Raw genomic sequence first — 19,273 nt, 5'->3', positions numbered from 1 at the left:
ACGACTGCAAACACTTTTTTTCTGCTCAGCTTTGGGACTCTGGGACGTTTACCTTCTCCGTCCTCAACTTCCGTCTCGATGGCTTCGATGGCCTCGATGGTAGCTGAGGAGCACAGAGAGGGAGGGGAGGGGAGGGAAGCGGGTTACTTCCAAAGCCATGCACAGCCGTCGGGCGATTCCGCGGCGGGCAGCCAGCGACAGGCGCGCAGGAGCACGCATACACACCAAAACCACAGGCAGGACCACACGGGTGCCGAGCTGCCGTTCCAGCTTGGACAGTGCTTTCCCAGCGCTGCTACATCCACACTCTGAGAGTTCATGAGACAACAACACACTCTCCGGGAGCGGACTCGCAGGGGACGGAGGTGGCGGCAGGAGAGGGTGGGGAAAGAGAGGCCCAGGAGAGCTTACCGCTCTGGAGTGTTTGCTTGCCTCCTGAGAGGACCCCGCTGGGCAGCATCCCGGTGGGCGTGAGGCCCTTCAGCGTCAGGACGTTCTCACTCTCCTCCCTGCAACAAGAGGCAGGACAGGAGTGAAGTTGGAGTCCGGGACACATGAGATAAAGCGGACGGATGCCGAGCAGTGACACCACGCGCATTCAGCACATTTAGTGGAGCCTTGAGCAACCAGGGATGGGGGGGGGGGTCACACATGACTAAAGCAAACAGGTACATGGTCATAACATGTAAACGTAAAAGCTTTTTAAGGCTTCATCTGTAAAATCAAAAATAAATAATATTTCCACTGGGTGCTCGGTTTGAAAACACAATTTGGACAAGTCCATTTTTTCACGACTCGAAAGTCACTTTTACGTCACAATGGATGAAGGCTGAATAATACATATGATCCGTCCACCTTTCACTGAGTTAAAAACCTCGGGAAAGCTATAATAACTTTAAAAATACTCTGTAAAATTTCCATCCACCCATTCAATAAAAATCACTCATTAAATGCAGTATTACGGTGTCTGCTGCCCATCCAGGAAACAGGTGCGAAACGGGATACACAGGATACCCCAGCGTCACTCCAATACGCTGCAGCGCAACAATTTCATTTTACTATTTCTTGTTAACTTCAAAACAACATTAAAATCAAAATTTACCTAAAATTATTCAAGACAGAAATAAATGTATCATCTCCACAACCTCCAATTCAACATGTCTGATGTCTTCTTTCAACTTTTTCATCTACATGTTGAATAAAAGCTTAATAAAGACAGATGTCTCTCAATTTATTTACTGGTAAATTTTTGTAAATATCTTGTATATAGCTATACAAAATTAAAGTATTTCGTAAGACTTTCGAGTTTCACATTTTATTAACTTATTATTAACCTATCCATCCATCGTCAACAAGCGCTTACTACATTCAAATTAAAACTAGTTTGAAAATGGCTGAAAATAAATATGCATTTATTTATTATACAAAAAATACACAATTTATTTCTATTTTTTATTTGTAAAATACTTTTTAATTTTTTTTCTTCACAAACCCTTATTCGATGAATGCAGTTGTCTGATTTATCCCATAAACACATGTAATGTCCCTCATGTTGTTAATAATCCCTGAAAACAAAAAGCCCAGACAGGAGTCATAAACACTTTAAACGCTGTAACAGTGTGTGGAATGAAGGTAAATCCACAAACCCACAATGTTTCTATTCAGTGGGTCACAGTGCGTTTTGCTGCCAACTACAGGCAGCAAGTGGAAACGCAGGTAATTTTTGCTCCACAACAGACAAAATTGAGAAAATAGAAAAATGAAGGAATGCAATTCAGTATTTTTAAAAACATTCAAAAAATCTGTAACTCAAATGCTTGTGGCAAGAGATACCACTATAGTTTATTATTAACCATTATTTATCTAACACCAAGTACAACATCAGATACTGAACTATTCAAAGAGTTATCCTTTTAGAGAACAGCGTATTCTTACTGCATTAATTCAGGGTAAGTACTTTGATCAGGGGTATGATAGAAGTATACAGAGGCTGTATCTCTAACCCTAAAAGAGCTATTGCCTTTAGATCCAAAGGTCGCAGGTTCGATTCCCACGTCTGCCTGTAGTGTCCTTGAGCAAGGTGGTTACCCTCAAACAGCCCCAGTAAAAATTGCCCAGATGTATAAATGGGTAAACAATTGTAAGCTTGTAATAACTAACCTTAACATTGTAAGTTGCTTTGGAGAAAAGCATCAGCTTGGAAGGCTGGAAGGCAGCAGCCCAAAACACATAACATACGTTGCAAGTTGTGCGACTGTGCCGGTGGCGTTAAGCCTGCTGCTCGCGGAAGGGTTTGGGAGAGGCGGTGGATCCTCACCTCAGGACGGAGAACATCTTGGCCATCTTCCCAATGGCTCGGATCTTGTTCCTAATCACCTCCTTCCGAGCGGCAGCTGCATTTGCTACACGGAAACAGAAACCGGTGAGCGAACAGAGCGCGAGTGATTGAAAGGTGTATAACAGGTATACACTGATACCAAAGCACAAGCCAGTTCATATTAAAAATAATGGCATAATAGTAACATTATACCTTTTTGTTTCCTCTCTTTAAAGTCTGAAATTGTGTAAAAAGGCTTTTCTTTTCTAATTCTCTGAACAGACTGTCTATATGTGTCACTAAGAGGACTTTTTTCTTACCGTCAAAAATCTCATCGCCGTCGTTCATGAGTTCATCATCAGAGCAAATGCTTAACACATTGACCAGCATCTCTGTAACTGAGGATGAGTCAGAGGACAAGAACTGTCAGGATGGAGTGTGTCACCGCTGAGAACTTTGCGGAGGGGTAAAAAAGAAAGGTAACTGGCAAATGAGTGCAGGCTTATTGTTCTTGCGTGCATAATGAACCCTCGTCGGAGCGCCACAAGGCCTCCACCTGCTCTTTTCAATAAACCGCTACGCTACGTCGCTGTAATCGTGTTAACCAAGGTGGCGCCGCTTTCGCCGTCGTTAATTTCCAGAGCGCACTTACGCACACAATTCAAGTATGGATCTCTGATTGCCTCGCGGCACGTAAGAGCTAAGCTAATTCGCTCCGGAGAGATAAGGGGGTTTCGGGCGACAACCGGCTGTGAGAATGCAGCTTTTGTTATCGGAACCCCTCGAACCCAAACGATGGCGAAGCAGGCCACGGCACGGGATGTGGTGCGTGGGACGAGGCAGGGGGTCGAACCTTTCTCCCCGACGAATGGAAGGGACCAGGTGAAGACGTCCATGAAGTTGGGCAGCCAGTACGGGTGCGGGGAGCAGTTGAACTGCCGGATGTTCATGACGTTGTTCTCGTACTTGAGGACGGCAGCTGAGGGGAGCAGATCGACGACAGAATAGCAGCAAAGGGCAGGGCGGCGCAGCAGTGAGACGTCACGTCCGGAGTCAACATACAGCTTTCATAGGGAGACACCTGAGGATGGAACCTATTTCTGGAGTATTTGGATTACTAGGCCAACGGGCTCCAAACTACAGGATTTATTTCTGCTAAAATACATCAGTCTGTATCACCGAGGGCCGATGCAAATTTTCTGCGACGCATAACAATGGTTTCACGGTAAAGCTGCTTATTAAGGTGCAACAGTGGGGTAATTGGTACTGTAGTGCTTGACGCTCCTGCCTTGAAACCAAGAGGTCATAGGTTGAAATCTCAGCTGGAGTACCTTTGAGCAAGGTATTTACTCTAAATTGCTCCAGTAAAATTACCCAGCTGTGTAAACGGATCAGTAATTTTAAGTCGTTTAACAGTGTAAGTCGCCCAGGAGAAAAGGATCAGCTAAATGAACACGCGTAAACGTTCTGCTGATGAATGGTCATCGGCGGCGTGTCGACAGGGACGTCTCTCGTTCTTCGGCTGCTGCAATGGAGACGCGCGTCCAATAGATGGCCTTCCTCAGCAACACACTGGCTGACCGCTTTCTAGGTGGGAGTGGGGGGTGGAATCTGCCATGCATAGAGATGCTGGTTCACCGTACCTCACATACCCTCATAGACACACATACATGTAAACGCCCCCCTGGTGAAGCACGGCAATATGCACTCAGTCACACACGAGGATCTAAACACGCACACACAGACACACACGCTGTCCTATTGTCTCCCACACACCATCCTAATGACTCACTAATCCTCTCGGGAGATTCCGCAACCATTCCTCATATGCTGCACTTTCTGCAGCGCGGACCCTCTAAAAACATCTTTCATGTGACGGCTTTCGCACCCAAAGCCAACAGCCACTCTGTGTCTCCTGGCCTTTGATTGATATCCACCCCCCAGCTGCAGGAGGTTATAACACTCCTGAGAAATAAGCAGAGCCCTGGGCAGATCATTACACAGCGAGACGCACAGCGCCGGAAGGGTGTTGGAGTGGAGCGAGGGAGCCCGCTAGGTGAGAGCAGAACAAATGAGACGGCCGAGCGACCGAACCAAATAAGAGAGTGAAGCGGAGACGACGTAAACAACGTCAGCGGTGGCCAGCGGCTCGCGATGCGAACACACCGTGCCCCGAACATCCTTTGTGACTGCGCCGTCTTATTGAAACTACCCCCAATTCCTCGCCGTCAACCCGCCCACCTGCCTTCCATCCACTCTCCCCGTGGCGACTCCCCCTGCTCTTATTAGTCCCCACAGTTTGGGCGGTGGGGAGGGGGGGGCATGACAACTGGGCTTGGGGAATACTGTCGAGTCGCCCCCATATTGTGCTCGCCTCTCCCCTCGCTGTGATTCACCGTGGTACAGCGGCCTCCCCGTGTGAGAACACTCGCTAATTACAGGGTTCCTCGCTCCCCATGCAGGGCCTTATCAATTACCGGGGTACCTGCTCAGGTGAGCGTATCGCAACACAGCCTTGGGAAAAAAAGGCCATAACGTAGCATTTCCTGGTGCGAAGGCGTCTCTTCATTGACGCATGACACACGGGTCGATAAAAGCCATCTCATTCCAAGGCAGAGGGCCCCCCCAACCCGCCCATCCGCTCGCTTCTTTCTACCCGCTCTTGTCGACACCCTTGCGTTTCGCACCTGTGCCCGGCGTCTACACCGCCCTCGGAGATGCTCCCCCCGGAGATGCACGCCCGGCCGTCGCCATGACAACCAAGGGTCCCTTTCCTCCCAGAAGTCAAAGCGTGTCTCTCGGTGACGGGGATGTGAGACGGAGCAGTGCTTTGCTTTGCTTTCCTGTGTTGAGTGTGTGAGGAGGGCCTTGCTGTTTGAACTCACACTTTAGAGAAGGGGAGGAGTGTGTGTGTGTGTGTGTGTGTGTGTGTGTGTGTGTGTGGGCAGTGGGGGGGGATAACGCGTACTGTAAAGCTGAGACCCACCTTTGTTATTGTAAACATCCAGGTAGTTTGGTGCTGAGAAGATGGTTATTAGGGAGGGGAAACCAGTGGTCTGACTCTTCCGATACATCCGGTACCTGTGTGTCCACAAAAAGACAAGGTGGAAAGTGGGGGGGGGGGGGGGGGTCAAACCTCTGAGCACAGTGTCCCCCGTAGCTGCTGTACGTGTGTGATGCCACCCAGCACAGTTACATCTCACCCCAAAAAAGAGGATTCACCGGAACTGCATTTCATGAAGGACTGACTCATACTTTGGGCATGAAGGGACGATACGGTCAAGTTCAGGACAGTCCTCCACATGGCAGCGGGGACAGTGGGAACAGTGGGGCAGAGGGGACAGCGGGGCAGAGGGGACAGTCGGGACAGTGGGGACAGCAGGGCAGGGGGGACAGTCGGGACAGTGGGGACAGAGGGGTACCTACCCTGCATCCTGCGCTTCGTGTGCTCGGATAATCGATAGTAAGTTATTGTTCTGCAGAAACTCGCACACAGCTGGATAACTGCAAGACAGTGGGGGGGGGGGGGGGGGGGAACACAACCGACAGACATGAGAAACACGGTAAAATGAGTTCTGTCCTGACTCTTTCGTCACTACAATGACACGGCTGTCCTACCCCTGTCCCGTCTTTCATGTATACACTATATACTACTCTGTATTTGCGTAGTCTTTACTACACCTGCCATACACTAGTGTACCATGTATACTGTACAGAGGTAAACGGCAGTAAACTACTCCTGTTCCGGTCTCCGGAGACGCATTTCGTTCCACTGCGAAGAAGCCGTACGGAGGAATGACAATAAAGACAACTTGAGGTTGAACTTGAGTTTCCGTTGAATCGCACGAACACGGTGCGATACGGAGACGCGAACACGGCGCCCCTCGGCAGGTACCGGCGCACAGCGGACCTGCCGTCTCTAGCCAGAAGGCGTCTGTAGCGCATCGTCCTCGTCCTCGTCCGACTGCGGTCCTCCTTCGAGCAGCTCCTGTCTGCATTCTCTCGTTTTATGACCGTTAACTCTTTTACAGTAAGTCACTTACTCTTTGTTGCTCATCGTTATATTTCCCTAAACCTGGGGGCGTAAACACGGCTTCTCCGCGGGGCCACAAGACAAACGTTTCGGACGACTGTAGGTCGCGTCAGGCAAGACGGACGAACTTCTTCCTCGAAATGAAGAACACGCCAATTCGTCAGACGCTTGCTGACATAACATCTCCTGAGGAAATTTATACACTCTATGTATTCTACTTAAGGGGGTGCGGTGGCACGGTGGCGCGGTGGCGCAGTGGGTCGGACCGGGTCCTGATCTCCAGTGGGTCTGGGGTTCGAGTCCCGCATGGGGTGCCTTGCGATGGACTGGCGTCCCGTCCTGGATCTGTCCCCTCCCTCTCCGGCCTGTGTTGCCGGGTAGGCTCCGGTTCCCTGCGACCCTGTATGGGACAAGCGGTTTGGAAACTGTGTGTGTCTGTATGTATTCTAATTACTCCTGGAAAGTGTTTGTTTTTTTTTGGGGGGGGGGGCAGCGGGTTTGGTCGGCTCACGCTCTCTGCTGGGTCTGGGGTTCGAGTCCCGCTCGGGGCGCCCTGCAACGGCCCGGCGTCCCGTCCTGGGTGTCAGTGCCATTATGTATAAGCATCGCCTGGATTTGGAATCAACAGCCTTCCGAGTTTAACTGCAACATCTCAAATGCCGTCGTCAACAAAACACTGCAACGCAAAACCCTGCGTCCCGCTGCTCCGCTTGTGGCCTCGCCCCGACCCACGAGGCAACATTAAACCGCAAAACAGCGGCGCCGATAACACGGTGCCCGATGGCAACGAAATACTGTACGTCTGGTGTAATTGTACCCATCCCATTTATTTCACTCGAGCGCTCGTTTCGTACGCAAGACGCGCTGCCCAGCGACACGTTCCGCTTCCTCCCTCCTGCTTTGATCACTTCTTCCCCGCATCTCGCAACCTCTCTGTCGCTCTCGCTCCTGCTCTCCGCTTGAGCAGGAGTAGCCGGTCGTCATGGCAACGCCACATTAGCGGAGCCCCCGGGGATTCTGGGATAGCTCTTCAAGTCGAGACGATACGAGCTATTCTTCGGGTTTCGCTTTCCGTTACAGTTTCGTGGGGAACGGTCATTCTCGCACTCCGATCGAGGAAAAGGAAGCAACACAGATGCGTTTTGTGCCCTCCCTCCTTGAGCCCTACGTCCCCACTCCACCGACACTGACCGGTCTTCCGCAACCTTTTCCCATGGTGCACCTCAGCGGTGTCATCTGAACCCCGACCATCAACCTTCTTCCCAGCCATGCAGGAAAACATTCACGCGCACACCTGTCATGTTTTGTTTACGCCGAAAACACAGAACCCCTCTTGACGCGCAGCTGATACTATTACTGTTAGTCTTGTATGTTTATGCGACGGCGTCAGATCGGGCTCAGAAACAACAAGGCAAAGTGTCCCAAAAGTCAAAGGTATTTACGGTGTCTCCCATGAGTGCTGCCCTCCTGGCTTTCGGTGCGGTTAACGCATTCGTATCCTTCCTTCTTTTGCTTACATGTTTTGGTGCAGCAGGTACTGTAGTGGTTAAGAACCACACTCTTACAAGCTGAAGGTAAAGATGGATGGACGGACAGACATGAAGACGGATAGAGAGATAGATAGATAGATAGATAGATAGATAGATAGATAGATAGCACTATCCTAATGCTATGGGTTCGAATCCCGCTCAGTCGGTGCAGTTTGCATGTCCTCCCTATGGTCACGTGGGTTTCCACCAGATGCTCTGGTTTCCTCCCACAGCCCAAAGACATGTTTCAGGTGAACTGGAGACTAAACTGCCGATGTGTGCGTGTGTCTGTGTGTGTGTGCGTGTGCTGTCCCGTCCTGTGTGCTCCTGCTCAGGCTGGGTGCTTCCTTGATAGACTCTGGATTCCGGTGATCCTGCACAAGACAAGTGTTTACTGACAATGGAAAGCAAGCAAAAAAAGAACATAGAGGAAAAAGGTACCGGTCAGAAGGAGGAGACTCGTTGGGCTCTCATTTCCCAGTGCGTCTCCCCAAACACCGACTTTGAGGTGATCCCAAAACCACTTGATATTTATTTAGACTGTTGGTAAACTCCGACACCCATGCGCTGCACTGCGAGTTGACGCAAGAGGGGGGCCGACTGCGTGCAGGTGTCACCACGTGAAGCGGTGCTATCTCTGCGGAGGACACTGATTGATTACAGCGGGGGGGCATCTTCAGTTCAAGTGCTCTCGGCTCCATCTCTCCGTGAGGGAATCATGCGAGAGGGGTTCTTCTCTATCAGTGAAATAACAACATCATTTTTCACTGACTGAGCAGATCCGGCACATGTTACCATGGAGATGGCAGCTGGGGAAAAAAACAACGATGTTTTTGGGTTCACCTCACCAGCTCCAGTACGGCAAAGCATGACGACACAGAGATGAATGCATCCATTGCAGGAGCGAGAACTTCACGTCATCGACGCCACTCCCCGTGTTGGCGCCGTAAGTCGGCTCACGCTCTGTGTTTCCGTACGTGATTGTGCTCTGCGGCCTGGTGCATGCTGGGACGGGGGGGGTGACTCTGCACTTGGACCCCATGGAGGACTCGGGGATGGGCTCACGCTCACGCTGCAGGCGATGTGGCATGTGATGTGATCTCAAGAGCGTAGCAAGAGCCAAAGGAACACGGTTACACGCGGCCATACTGGACAAAGCACTCTGGGGGGGCGAGCGCCTCTCCGGCCCGACGGCGCACGGCCCCCTCGCCGCTCGAAGCCTCACGTCACACGCAAGCTTCCCACAAAGAAACTCCCCCGCATTATCCGCACGTGCACCGTGCCCTCTGCAGTCCTGTTAAACTTTCATGGTGGTTATGAATTATTCACATTAGAGATGGAGTGCCGTGGGGGGGTACCCACTGTACCCGAAGACCCCGCAGCCTCAGGAAAGGTCCTCCTTCCCCGTTCCCCAACTTCACCGACGTCTTAGACGTGGGCTACAACCGACGCGCCACATCCTCGCCGAAGACCCCCCCGCGTGGGGCAAGTCGGGCCAAACGAAGAACCAACGACCCCGATTTCTCTCCAGCGCTACACTTTACCAACTAGTGCAACACAGTGCAAGTTTGCAGCGCTTCTCTCTCCATAACTTCTCCTTTGCGTTCAGGAGCGGTCAAAACACACCCGTAAATGTACCACCTGGTAAAAATTCCCTTCGCCTCCAGCTCTCTTCGGTCGCCATCCGGCTCGGCGGCGGAGCTTCCCGGACTCCCCCGCCGACGTAAGCCGAGCCGAGCGCCTCGCAGCCCTCGCGCCACGTTCCGAGCGCGGAGCGGAGCGCGGCGTGACGTCAAACGCGAGTCAGGAAGACCAGTTGTGTCGCGTGCGAGAAAACTGTGGAGAACAAGAGGGAAGAGGCTACCTGTAGAAGTAGGAACAACCTCTGACTGTGTTGTGGCTGAAGTACTCCTGGGTCTTCTCGTTCCCAAAGTCCTCCAGCGGGTCCGACCACAGCAGGTCACACATGGGCCCGAACGCCGGGGGCTCCTTGAACCTGTCCAACTGGTCCCAGCGGAGATGACAGCAGGGCTTACTGTGAGAACGGGTTAACACACACACACACACACACACTCCAACGACATGCAGGTGAGAGCGATGCAGGAACAGCGGAACAGTTACTGAAATCGGGTCCAGATGTATCGCACATGTACCCGAAACTGCTCTCACGCACCAAACGGGACAGGACTCTTCTGCATTTTACCTTAGTTTATTTTTTTTTTAAAAAACTTTCAAGCTCCAACACGGCTAGAAAACGAGCTAAAAAAAATTCCGGTCAAAGGCGCCCGTTGCCACAATGAGTGAAAATACACACTGTATCTCAGGTCGGGTCACCCGTGTCCCCGGCTGCCCCTCCATGCAGCGCGTGTGTGTGCGTGTGCATCAGGCTGCATCACGGCTCAGCTCTTACCTTTTTAATGTCATCTAGGGTGTGTATTTCTGGCGAAAGGCCACCGTGAACACACAGGAACTGCTGGTTCATGAGGGCCGCCAAGGGAAGGCAGTCGAACGCATCCATGCACGAGTCGTACACCTGCTCCGAATACTTGATTTTACCTGCAGAGGAGCGGGGAGCCCCGTGAAACGGAGCAGTTCGCCACACACTGCTGTACTTTTGGGCTCAAAGGAGAACCGTGGCCAAAATATACAGACAAGTTGTGTAACCGCATCTTTACGTAATATGATCATGAGTGTGTTCAAACACACACCGGTGTTCCTGCCAACAGCCCATCCCAGCATCTCCCCACGGAGCCACTGTACCACGGACTGGCGCGCGCATCACTGAGCAGGGCACGAGAATACCCTGGTAAAAACTCACATGTACCGTGGAGCGAACTGAAGGACGGAGGGGGGCAGACGCTCCGAAAACACACACACACACACACACTCTCACTACAGAGTCCAAACTGCTCACTGTGATTCCGAGCATGAACTCCCCCCCCCAGCCCTGCCTTTCATCACTGCCTGCACACAAAACACACAACCGAGCATTAAATTGCGCGCGCGCACACGCACACGCACACACACACACACACACACACACACAGACACTCCTACACAACAGAAGCCACCGTTGCACACAATTGCAACTTGTTCCCCTGTCTCTGCGTCACTCCTCGCTAATGATTCACAGGGGTCCTGGATCACTCTCAGCCGCTCTGCTTATGTTGTATTTTTTATCACGAGGGTCTTTTTTTTTCTCCTCTGGAACAACTTTCGCTTCCATGACGGGTTTTATAACAAAAACGCTGGCAGGTTCCATATTCTTTGCGTATCTGAGTGTTGCTTTCATATGTAGGAGGGTACCAGGCATCCAGCTTTTCCAACGACCGGGCAGAGGCGGCAGGTGGAAATGATGACTTTCGGTGGTATCGGGCACTTCCTGCACACCTGAACCGTTACTTTATGTATGTTGACCGTAAAAACTGACCACAGAATGACAGCACGACACTGCGGTTCTCTTTGCCCCCCTTTCCGCAGGCCGTCCTTTCATCAACACTCTTCGTAAAGCGGCACTTTGTTTGCTCCAAGTCGTACCTTTTACACCCAGGCTTTTCAGAGCGCCCGTAACCATAGCGATGTGCTGCCAGTTCCCTCACATTCTGTGGCTCTTCCAGGTTGGTCTCCTAACCCCCCCGACATCCTGCACCGCCGCCTCCGTCCTTCCTGTTTTGTAGCACAGCCTTCCTGCAGCGTCTGCCCACTGGTCCCATGCACCTCCCTTCACCCCCGCGGTCGGCAGCCCCCTCCCATCACCAGCACTACCAGGAAGCCAATCCAACACATCGTTTACCTTCGGCTTAAACAAATACATTAGTCCCCATGGGTCCGGGAATATAAGTGCATTTCGAACTCTGGCTCACCCATGGAGCCCCATTCGGAAAAATGCTTACCGAAATGTGCCATTCATCCAACCTGCGCGCGCACACACACACACACACACACACACACACACACACACACACACACACACACGCACGCACGCACACACACACACACATACAGACTGTGTTCCTGGGGGCACTGACAGCAGCGCCAGTAGCCATCAGTCTGTGCCACGTCGACTTCTTGAGTTGCTGCTCACCCTGTCTGCCCACTGCAGGACAAGTCTGTCAGCTCTGGGGGGGGTAACTGAGTCGGGGGACACAGAAGTACTGAGTGCCGCACCCACATGCCGTCCCATCCCTTCCGGTGACTCTGCCGCCTCCGGGGCCCCAATTCCTCCAGCCCTCTTTCCACAGAGGAATGCACTGGGATGGTGGGAAGGGGGGTGTGGAGTGCAGGTGTACAGTGGGACACCCACCTCTTGCCATTTCCATCACCATCATAATCATCATCATCACCATCATCATTATCATCATCATCATCACCATCATCATCACGACCCCTTCCATAATGTGACCACTAGTTCCCAGCCAATCACACGTCATCTTTACATCTGAACAAGCGACTGTTCCGAAGACTCCTGCTTTCAAAAGATGAGGGGTTGGAGGGGCAAGGGGGAGCAGAGGATGGGAGCAGACAGATAAACAGGCAGGAGAAACAAGCAAAACTGTTTCAGTCTGAGAGCGAGGGGGAGAGAGGACAGAAAGAGGAGAGAATGAGGGAGGGAGGGAGGGAGGGCAGGAGCCAAAAAGAGTGAGGGGGGAGACAAGAAGAGGAGAAGGACGGGAGGACGGGGGCGGGTGGGACAAGGTAAGGCTGAAAATGGCTCCGTTGCTTAGTTTAATTTAGGCTATGAGTTGCCCATCCCGAGCCAGCATCAATTTCACCTGTTTGCCTGAAAGCCAAGACCCCAACGCCTGGGTCAAACACCACAATTGTACTGCGTTCCCAGATCACATACAATCGAGGGCTAAACACGGGCAGGTGGTGGTGGTGGTGGTGGTCGGGGGGGGACATACTTACATTCTTGTTTGAAGGTGAAATACTCTGTCAGATGTCTACATTCGTGGTTTCCTCGCAATAGAAACAACGTCTTTGGGTACAAGATTTTCAGGGACCAGAGGTACAGGACACACTGGAGGGGAGAGAGAGAGAGAGAGAGAGAGAGAGAGAGAGAGAGAGAGAGAGAGAGAAAGAGAGAGAGAAGTCAATACACTCAAATTGAATGCAAGTCTACATTAAAACATAACACATACACACACACACACACACACACACACACACACACACACACACACACACACAGCATACAGCACATAACTGTGAGAAGCCTACACACACAAAGATGAAATCACACACACACACACTGGCTGTTCAGTGAACTGCCCAGTATTGAATAACACTGTCATACTCTGTATATGCTGTTACATACTGTCATTGTGCAAAGGGTCACTGTGGAGCAGGAAATGAGTACTTGTGCTCCCTGTAGTTCAGAAGGACTTTCTGAACTGGGCCCACTGAAGATCTGCACAGAGCAGCATTATGAAGCTTTGTCATGACTTATTCATTGGGCCAATGGCCTCATTTGGGGCTGCATTTAACAGTACACTGTGACTAAGGGGTGGACCTAGTGGAGCAGCCTGGTTTTCCTTCAGTCATCCTCCCAGGAGATCAGGTGGACAACACTGGTGCCTCAACTCATGTGACTCTTTCCAGCACCTCATCTTACATTCTCCAAGCTGAGGCTGAAGAAAGCCCATCATGTAATGGAGTGGAAGCCACAGATGGAGGACAGGTTCTTGATCAATAGGAAGTGTCCTTTAGATTTATTTATCAGGCACTTTTCCCCAAAGCAACTTCCAATGAACTCTATGTAGTGTTATGAGCCCACACACCTTATTCACTGCAGTGACTTACACCCCTAGATACACTACTTACATTGGGTCACTCATCCATACATCAGTGGAACACACTCTCCCTCTCTGTCACTCACATACTATGAGTGAACCTCAACAGCATGTCTTTCAACTGTGGAAGGAAACCAGAGCACCTGTACACAGACAGGGGGAGAACATGCAAACTCCACACAGCCTAAGCGGGGATCAAACCCACATCCTCTCGTACTGCCCAGGTGCTGTGAGACAGCAGAGCTACTCGCTGTGCCGCCATGCCACCCATGGTCTCCAAAGCCAAAGATGTGACTCTCAGGTGAAGAGTGTTGTGAGGAAGGAGAAGGAATTTGTGGGTTTTCACTCTTTCTTTTGACCCAGGAATATTGTTGAAGTTCAGTATTCTGTGTTTGGCATAAACAAGCACAAACACGTAGACAAACACACACACACACACGAGAGCGTAGGGAGAGAGCGCTTCACACACCTCAATGCTGAAATAGCCTCGGTCCACGTAGTCACCGAGAAAGAGGTACCGCGTCGTGGCCGGGGACCCGCCCACCTCGAACAGCTTCATCAGGTCGAAGAACTGCCCGTGGATGTCTCCGCACACTGGAAGGGACAAAAGCGCAGTGCTGAGAAGGGCACAGCTGGAAACCCGCAACACGTTACGCGTTGGCGTCAAGAGAGACGTCAGACGACGGGATGCTGTCCCACCCTGACGGAAATAACCGGCGCGGCCCGCCGTGTCCGCATGCAGCACACGGACAAGTCGAAGGATCGCGGTCGTGTAGCGTCGACTTACTGCCTCATATTAAGCACAGTGAGCGGCAAAGAGAAATTTAAAATCTCAGTTATTCATTCAGCCAAAACGACTGACAACTATTTACACAGCTGGGTAATTTAGGGTAAGCACCTCGCTCAAGGGTACAACAGCTGGAGGTGGGATTCAAACCTGCAACCTTTGGGTCCAAAGGCAGCAGCAGCTCTAACCACTGCACTACTAGTTGTCCAAATGTACTCCCTATGACCTAACATTTTCTGATTTATCTGAGAACTTACAATTATTAACCCATTTATACAGCGGTAATTTTACTGGAGCAATTAAGAGCAAGTACCTTACTGAAGGGTACTACAGCTGGAGGTGGAATTTGAACTTGCAACCTGCTTTGGATCCAACGCACCAATCACTACTCTACCACCTGCCCCTGCGGGGGGGGGGGGGGGGGGGGGGGGACGACACACAAATAATTTAGGATTCTGGAGAGCAGAGCGTCAAAAATCTCAAACCGGTTCTAAGTGGATCTTATTTGATTGCTTGTAAGTGCAGTGTGTTAAGGGCTCTAAAACACCATTAATTTGCTTCACTTCTGTACAGTAGTAGCTTATCAATTACATCCTTTCAAAAAGTGTCTGTTTGAGCACAGTAGTTTGGCGAGTGGGGGGGTGGACTCTCACCCGCAGTTGGCAGCACCTTAAACAGAGATGCGTGATGGCGCTCAACGGGACTGGACCGTCCCGCCTGCCACTCGATACGACCTCGTTCTTTCGCGCTTTTTAATAAACCGAGGATTTTGACGTCGTTTTACCCCGTTCTCATTCCGAACCCCGTTTTAAGTTGAGCGAGTGTCTACCAGTTCCCCCCCGAGCCCCCCGCCACGGCAGCGATTTGTCTGTGACACAGCCATTCCGGCCTCGCGATAAACACATTAAAAAGGTCTGCGCTTTAATAAAATGTGACTCGATGCTCTAATATGTCTGAAATGATGCATCAAAAAAATCTAAACAATCCATTAAAGTGCTTTTCCCAACTGGCTGCAAAAAATAACTTGTTTTTCTGACTTACTGCAATATTCTACTTGCCAGTGCAATTAGCAAGGTAACATGGCATCCGCCCGTGTGTGTGTGCGTGTGTGTGTGTGTGTGCGTGTTAGCTCAAGACCCCTGCTGCTCGCAGGCTCAAAGATTCTCTCCCTGAGAAAGAGTGGAGTTGCAAACTCCCGTTACCATGGAGATCTGTTTTTTTTCCCCCCTTACAAAAATAAACGATGACAGAAACAAGTGTACATTTCTCTCCGTGGCTCCAAGTCGGTGCAGAGGGTTCGCACGGTGTGTCCTCCCCGGTCAGGTAGAACAGCGGCCCCCTGGGATACGGGCGGGGCTTGCGGAGAGGCTCCCTAATGCAGCCCTCGGCCCACCGCGCCCCACCGCGCACGCGCACGCCTCCCCCAAAAAAAAGAGCACGCGTGGGTCCCCCGAGTGCTCCACGTGCGTCGGTACCGAGCCGCGCTCCTGTGCAACGTGCGCCGGTGGCTCATGGCTCCGCTAACAGCCTTCCTCGCGGACCTTTAACCCGTCTCTGCTCAACACGGCATCTTTCCCAAGCAGCTGCCCCGCTGGTCCTGCCCATGTACCGCCTGCTCTTCTGCAGACTCGCTGCCTGCGTGTGTCGGCGTGTGTGTGACACATCAATGCGAAATGACATGGCCCTGCGCGCTGACGCACCGCGAGGAAAGGAAAACGTGGCGAAACCCCGATACCGGCGGCCGCTGCACCGCGAGAGCAAAAGCTGCGTGTCTGTGAACAACCCAAAGGGGGAGAAAAACCTTCGGAAATGAAATGTTCCCCAGTACGTTCCGCAGACGGCAAAAATACAGATCAATCTTAATTAAACCCTAATTGAATTACATCGTTTATTATTCCCAAACAAGACCGGCAGCCGAGTCGCCTCCGTGTCGCATCATCAATGGACCAAAGGCTGTGAAGGAGATCAATGCGCAGACAGAAAGTTGTCAAAAGAAAAGTGTCACCGGCAGCGCGTGGCCACGACGCACTCCTTAACGCACCTCAACCACAGATTTTGAGCCGTACTCTGCTATCACACCGTGTTTTGTGCCAGTGCGGCTTCGCCGGCGGATCCCCGTTGCTCTCTCACTATTTACATCCCTTCCCCTCCCTTCCCCTCCCTTCATTTCCTTCCCCGCAAGTCCCGGTCCCTTTACGTCGCCCCTTTTCAGCACGACGGCAGTCCGCGCCCACTCAGAGCCCGCGGCCACTCCGGGGGGCGGCTGCATTTCGACTGCACGCGCGTGCGTGTCTTTAAACGAAGCGAAGCGAGCGCGCACGCGCGGGCGTGTACGCAGGCCGTGTCCGTCGTTAATAATTAAGAGGCGATATTCCCCCTTTCCGGAGAGGCGGCTTCCTGCCTTGCTCGAGCTCCTCGGCAGACGCCGCACAGACAGTAATGACAGAAATGCATCATCCCCGGCCGGCCCGATCCCTCCCGTCACCGGAACACTAGGTCAGGTTTTAATAATGATAGATTATATTTATCTGCGTCTCTATACTAAATTACTGTTTGCAAAGGTGGAGTCTGGGGTTTCGCGCTGATCTCCGCTCACAAAACCCTTTCTATTTATAAGCGCCGAAACAGGGACGGGTCAGCGACCCCAAAAGTCGGCTCCTTTCAGCACCGCGGACAGCGACCGGCCTCCGGAGATTTCGGCGGCCTTTTTCTCCCTTTTTTCACGAGACCGGGTTACATAACGGTGTCTGCAGTGGGCGTCAGATCCACGCCGGCGCATAATAAGACGGGCAAAAGCAGCACTGATCAGAACCAACGTGAGTGAATGAACCTGCCGCTTCTCGTAAATGTCCCAGCAGGGGACGCGTGCAGCACACAGTGGTACGACCATCAGCAACCACGGGGGCCTCAAGGGGACCGGTGGAAGCATGTGACCTTGCCGCACAGTGTCGGTATCCGGAAGTGATTTTGAAAACCAAGAATTGCTGCCTAAAATTCCTTCGTTGCTGTCGGTTGCGCTAATTTTCTATGCACGGATCTCTTACTAGAGCAGCTGAGGTTAAACAAGCGTCCGAGAGCACGGCCTCTTACATTCATTCATTCATTCATTCGTTAAACAGATGCTTTCCAGCTGAAAATGTTAAGTGGTGCTCTTTCGAACCTGAGCAATTCAGGGTAAGTACTGTGTTCAAGGGTACTACAGCAGGAGGTGAGTTTCGAACCTGGGGCCTTTGAGTGGAAAGTGGCGACGCTGTTCACAATGTTACCCGTTGCCTTTGTGTCTGACGATTATATGCGAACAGCGCTGTGACTGTAGACCCAGACAAGATGCTTCCTGCCACCGACAGGTGATATGCAACACAAAGTGGTGTAGTGACACGTCTCGAGATCTGCTAACAAACACGAAAAGTTCAAACGCAGCTAGACAACGTGCAACAACAACTTTGGAGTGTTCCAGCACGGTCAGGTCTACCAACTATTGCAGCGCAATAATAGCACAGCCCGCCACATATTCGCCGTGGGATGTTGTAAAGAAAGCCGCAAATGCTGTTATCCAGGATCGCACGCAGAACCAGTGCCGTGGAGTCGGGAGTCGGAAGTAATTATTGGGTTACTGGAGTCGGCGTCGGTAAAAATGTACCGAATCCGATTAAATGTACCGTATATGCCGGCATATAAATCGATCCGGCATATAAGTCGACCCCCGAAAATTAAAGGGGTAATATAGGTTTAGGCTGATATTCGCCGGATAAGTCGACCCCAAAATAACGTGCAACTTTGGTCAGTGCTGTGGGGTCGGAGTCGAGGGCCTTGTGTACCGACTCCACAGCCCTGCACGCAACCCCAGAAAAGGAGCAATCGGAGGCTCCGGTCAAAGGCCCCAGACCCTTCTGTGCAGCACAGGAAGTCTGACTTTTCACAGATGTACACAAAAACATTTCATCTCACCATCTAAGCTTTAAATTATTACTTGAATGCGCCGAATGTTTCTGTTAGTTCCAGTCCAGCGGCCTAAAACTTGTCGAGGCTCAAACTGTGTTTTTTCCCATAATTCCTTGCTCCGAATACAAAGGGAGCCCCCGTGGGACTTGAACGGAGGGACGGAACACAGGCCTACAGATGTACCTACACCTTCAACAGAAAGTGTCACAAGCCTTACGAACACTGGACACGTGGCCCTGGCCCAGTACGGCGAGCTCAGCGGTGCTCCACCTGTGACAGGAAGCACGGTCCTCTGTTTCCAAGTGTGTTACCGCACCGCCGGTGTCTCTGACCGTAACCACTCAGATGCCCTTTTCTATGTTCGCCATTTCCAGCCTTTGTGCTTCTACAGCGTTCTACGCTGCGAAATACGCTTTACGCTTTTACTCGTGTTCCGGGATTTAAACCCGCTGCTTAGTGCATTCATAGTTATGACCCCTTCCTCGCACCTTTCGCTGACGCTTTTCTCTGAAATATTTGCTAAATGAATGACTGCAAATGATCTATACTATCATTTATACAAAGGAGTCATTTTTGCTGGAGCAACATCTGCCTTGAATGTTCAGGGGCAAAAGTGGGACTCAATCCTTGGCCCTTTGGGTGCAAGACAGCGCTAGGGCCGAAGTATCCAGCAATTCTAAGGTTGCACAAACTACTTTTACTCATCTAGTCTCCAAAAAAATGTGGCATTTAGTTCTGCAGGAGCTCGAGGATTCTTAGTTACAAGACGGCGTGCGCATCTCTACTTGTCTCGCATGACAGACGACCTCAAGCAAGAGCAGGATCAGAATATGAGTCACAAATTCAGACAAGACACACAAGCTGAACCCGCCC

At 51.4% G+C, this 19,273-nt stretch overlaps 1 protein-coding gene across 2 annotated transcripts in view; it reads right to left on the bottom strand.

Annotated features, from left to right (window-relative positions):
* LOC108934415 (serine/threonine-protein phosphatase 2B catalytic subunit alpha isoform-like) overlaps positions 1-19,273 on the bottom strand; it is a 42,145-nt gene that overhangs the window by 5,251 nt on the left and 17,621 nt on the right. For both annotated transcript variants that reach the window (XM_029251286.1, XM_029251287.1), the window contains exons 3-13: positions 14,141-14,265; positions 12,788-12,899; positions 10,290-10,435; positions 9,744-9,883; positions 5,744-5,821; positions 5,304-5,398; positions 3,171-3,296; positions 2,638-2,715; positions 2,318-2,402; positions 412-509; positions 53-103 (exon numbers count right to left, since the gene is read on the bottom strand). In XM_029251286.1, coding sequence (XP_029107119.1) covers positions 53-103; positions 412-509; positions 2,318-2,402; positions 2,638-2,715; positions 3,171-3,296; positions 5,304-5,398; positions 5,744-5,821; positions 9,744-9,883; positions 10,290-10,435; positions 12,788-12,899; positions 14,141-14,265 — 1,134 coding nt within the window. The remainder of the gene's footprint in view (positions 1-52; positions 104-411; positions 510-2,317; positions 2,403-2,637; positions 2,716-3,170; positions 3,297-5,303; positions 5,399-5,743; positions 5,822-9,743; positions 9,884-10,289; positions 10,436-12,787; positions 12,900-14,140; positions 14,266-19,273) is intronic.

The sequence above is a fragment of the Scleropages formosus genome, chromosome 4 (genome assembly GCF_900964775.1).
Source record: "Scleropages formosus chromosome 4, fSclFor1.1, whole genome shotgun sequence".
NCBI lineage: Eukaryota > Metazoa > Chordata > Actinopteri > Osteoglossiformes > Osteoglossidae > Scleropages > Scleropages formosus.
This window is presented reverse-complemented; position numbering and strand designations above follow the sequence as displayed.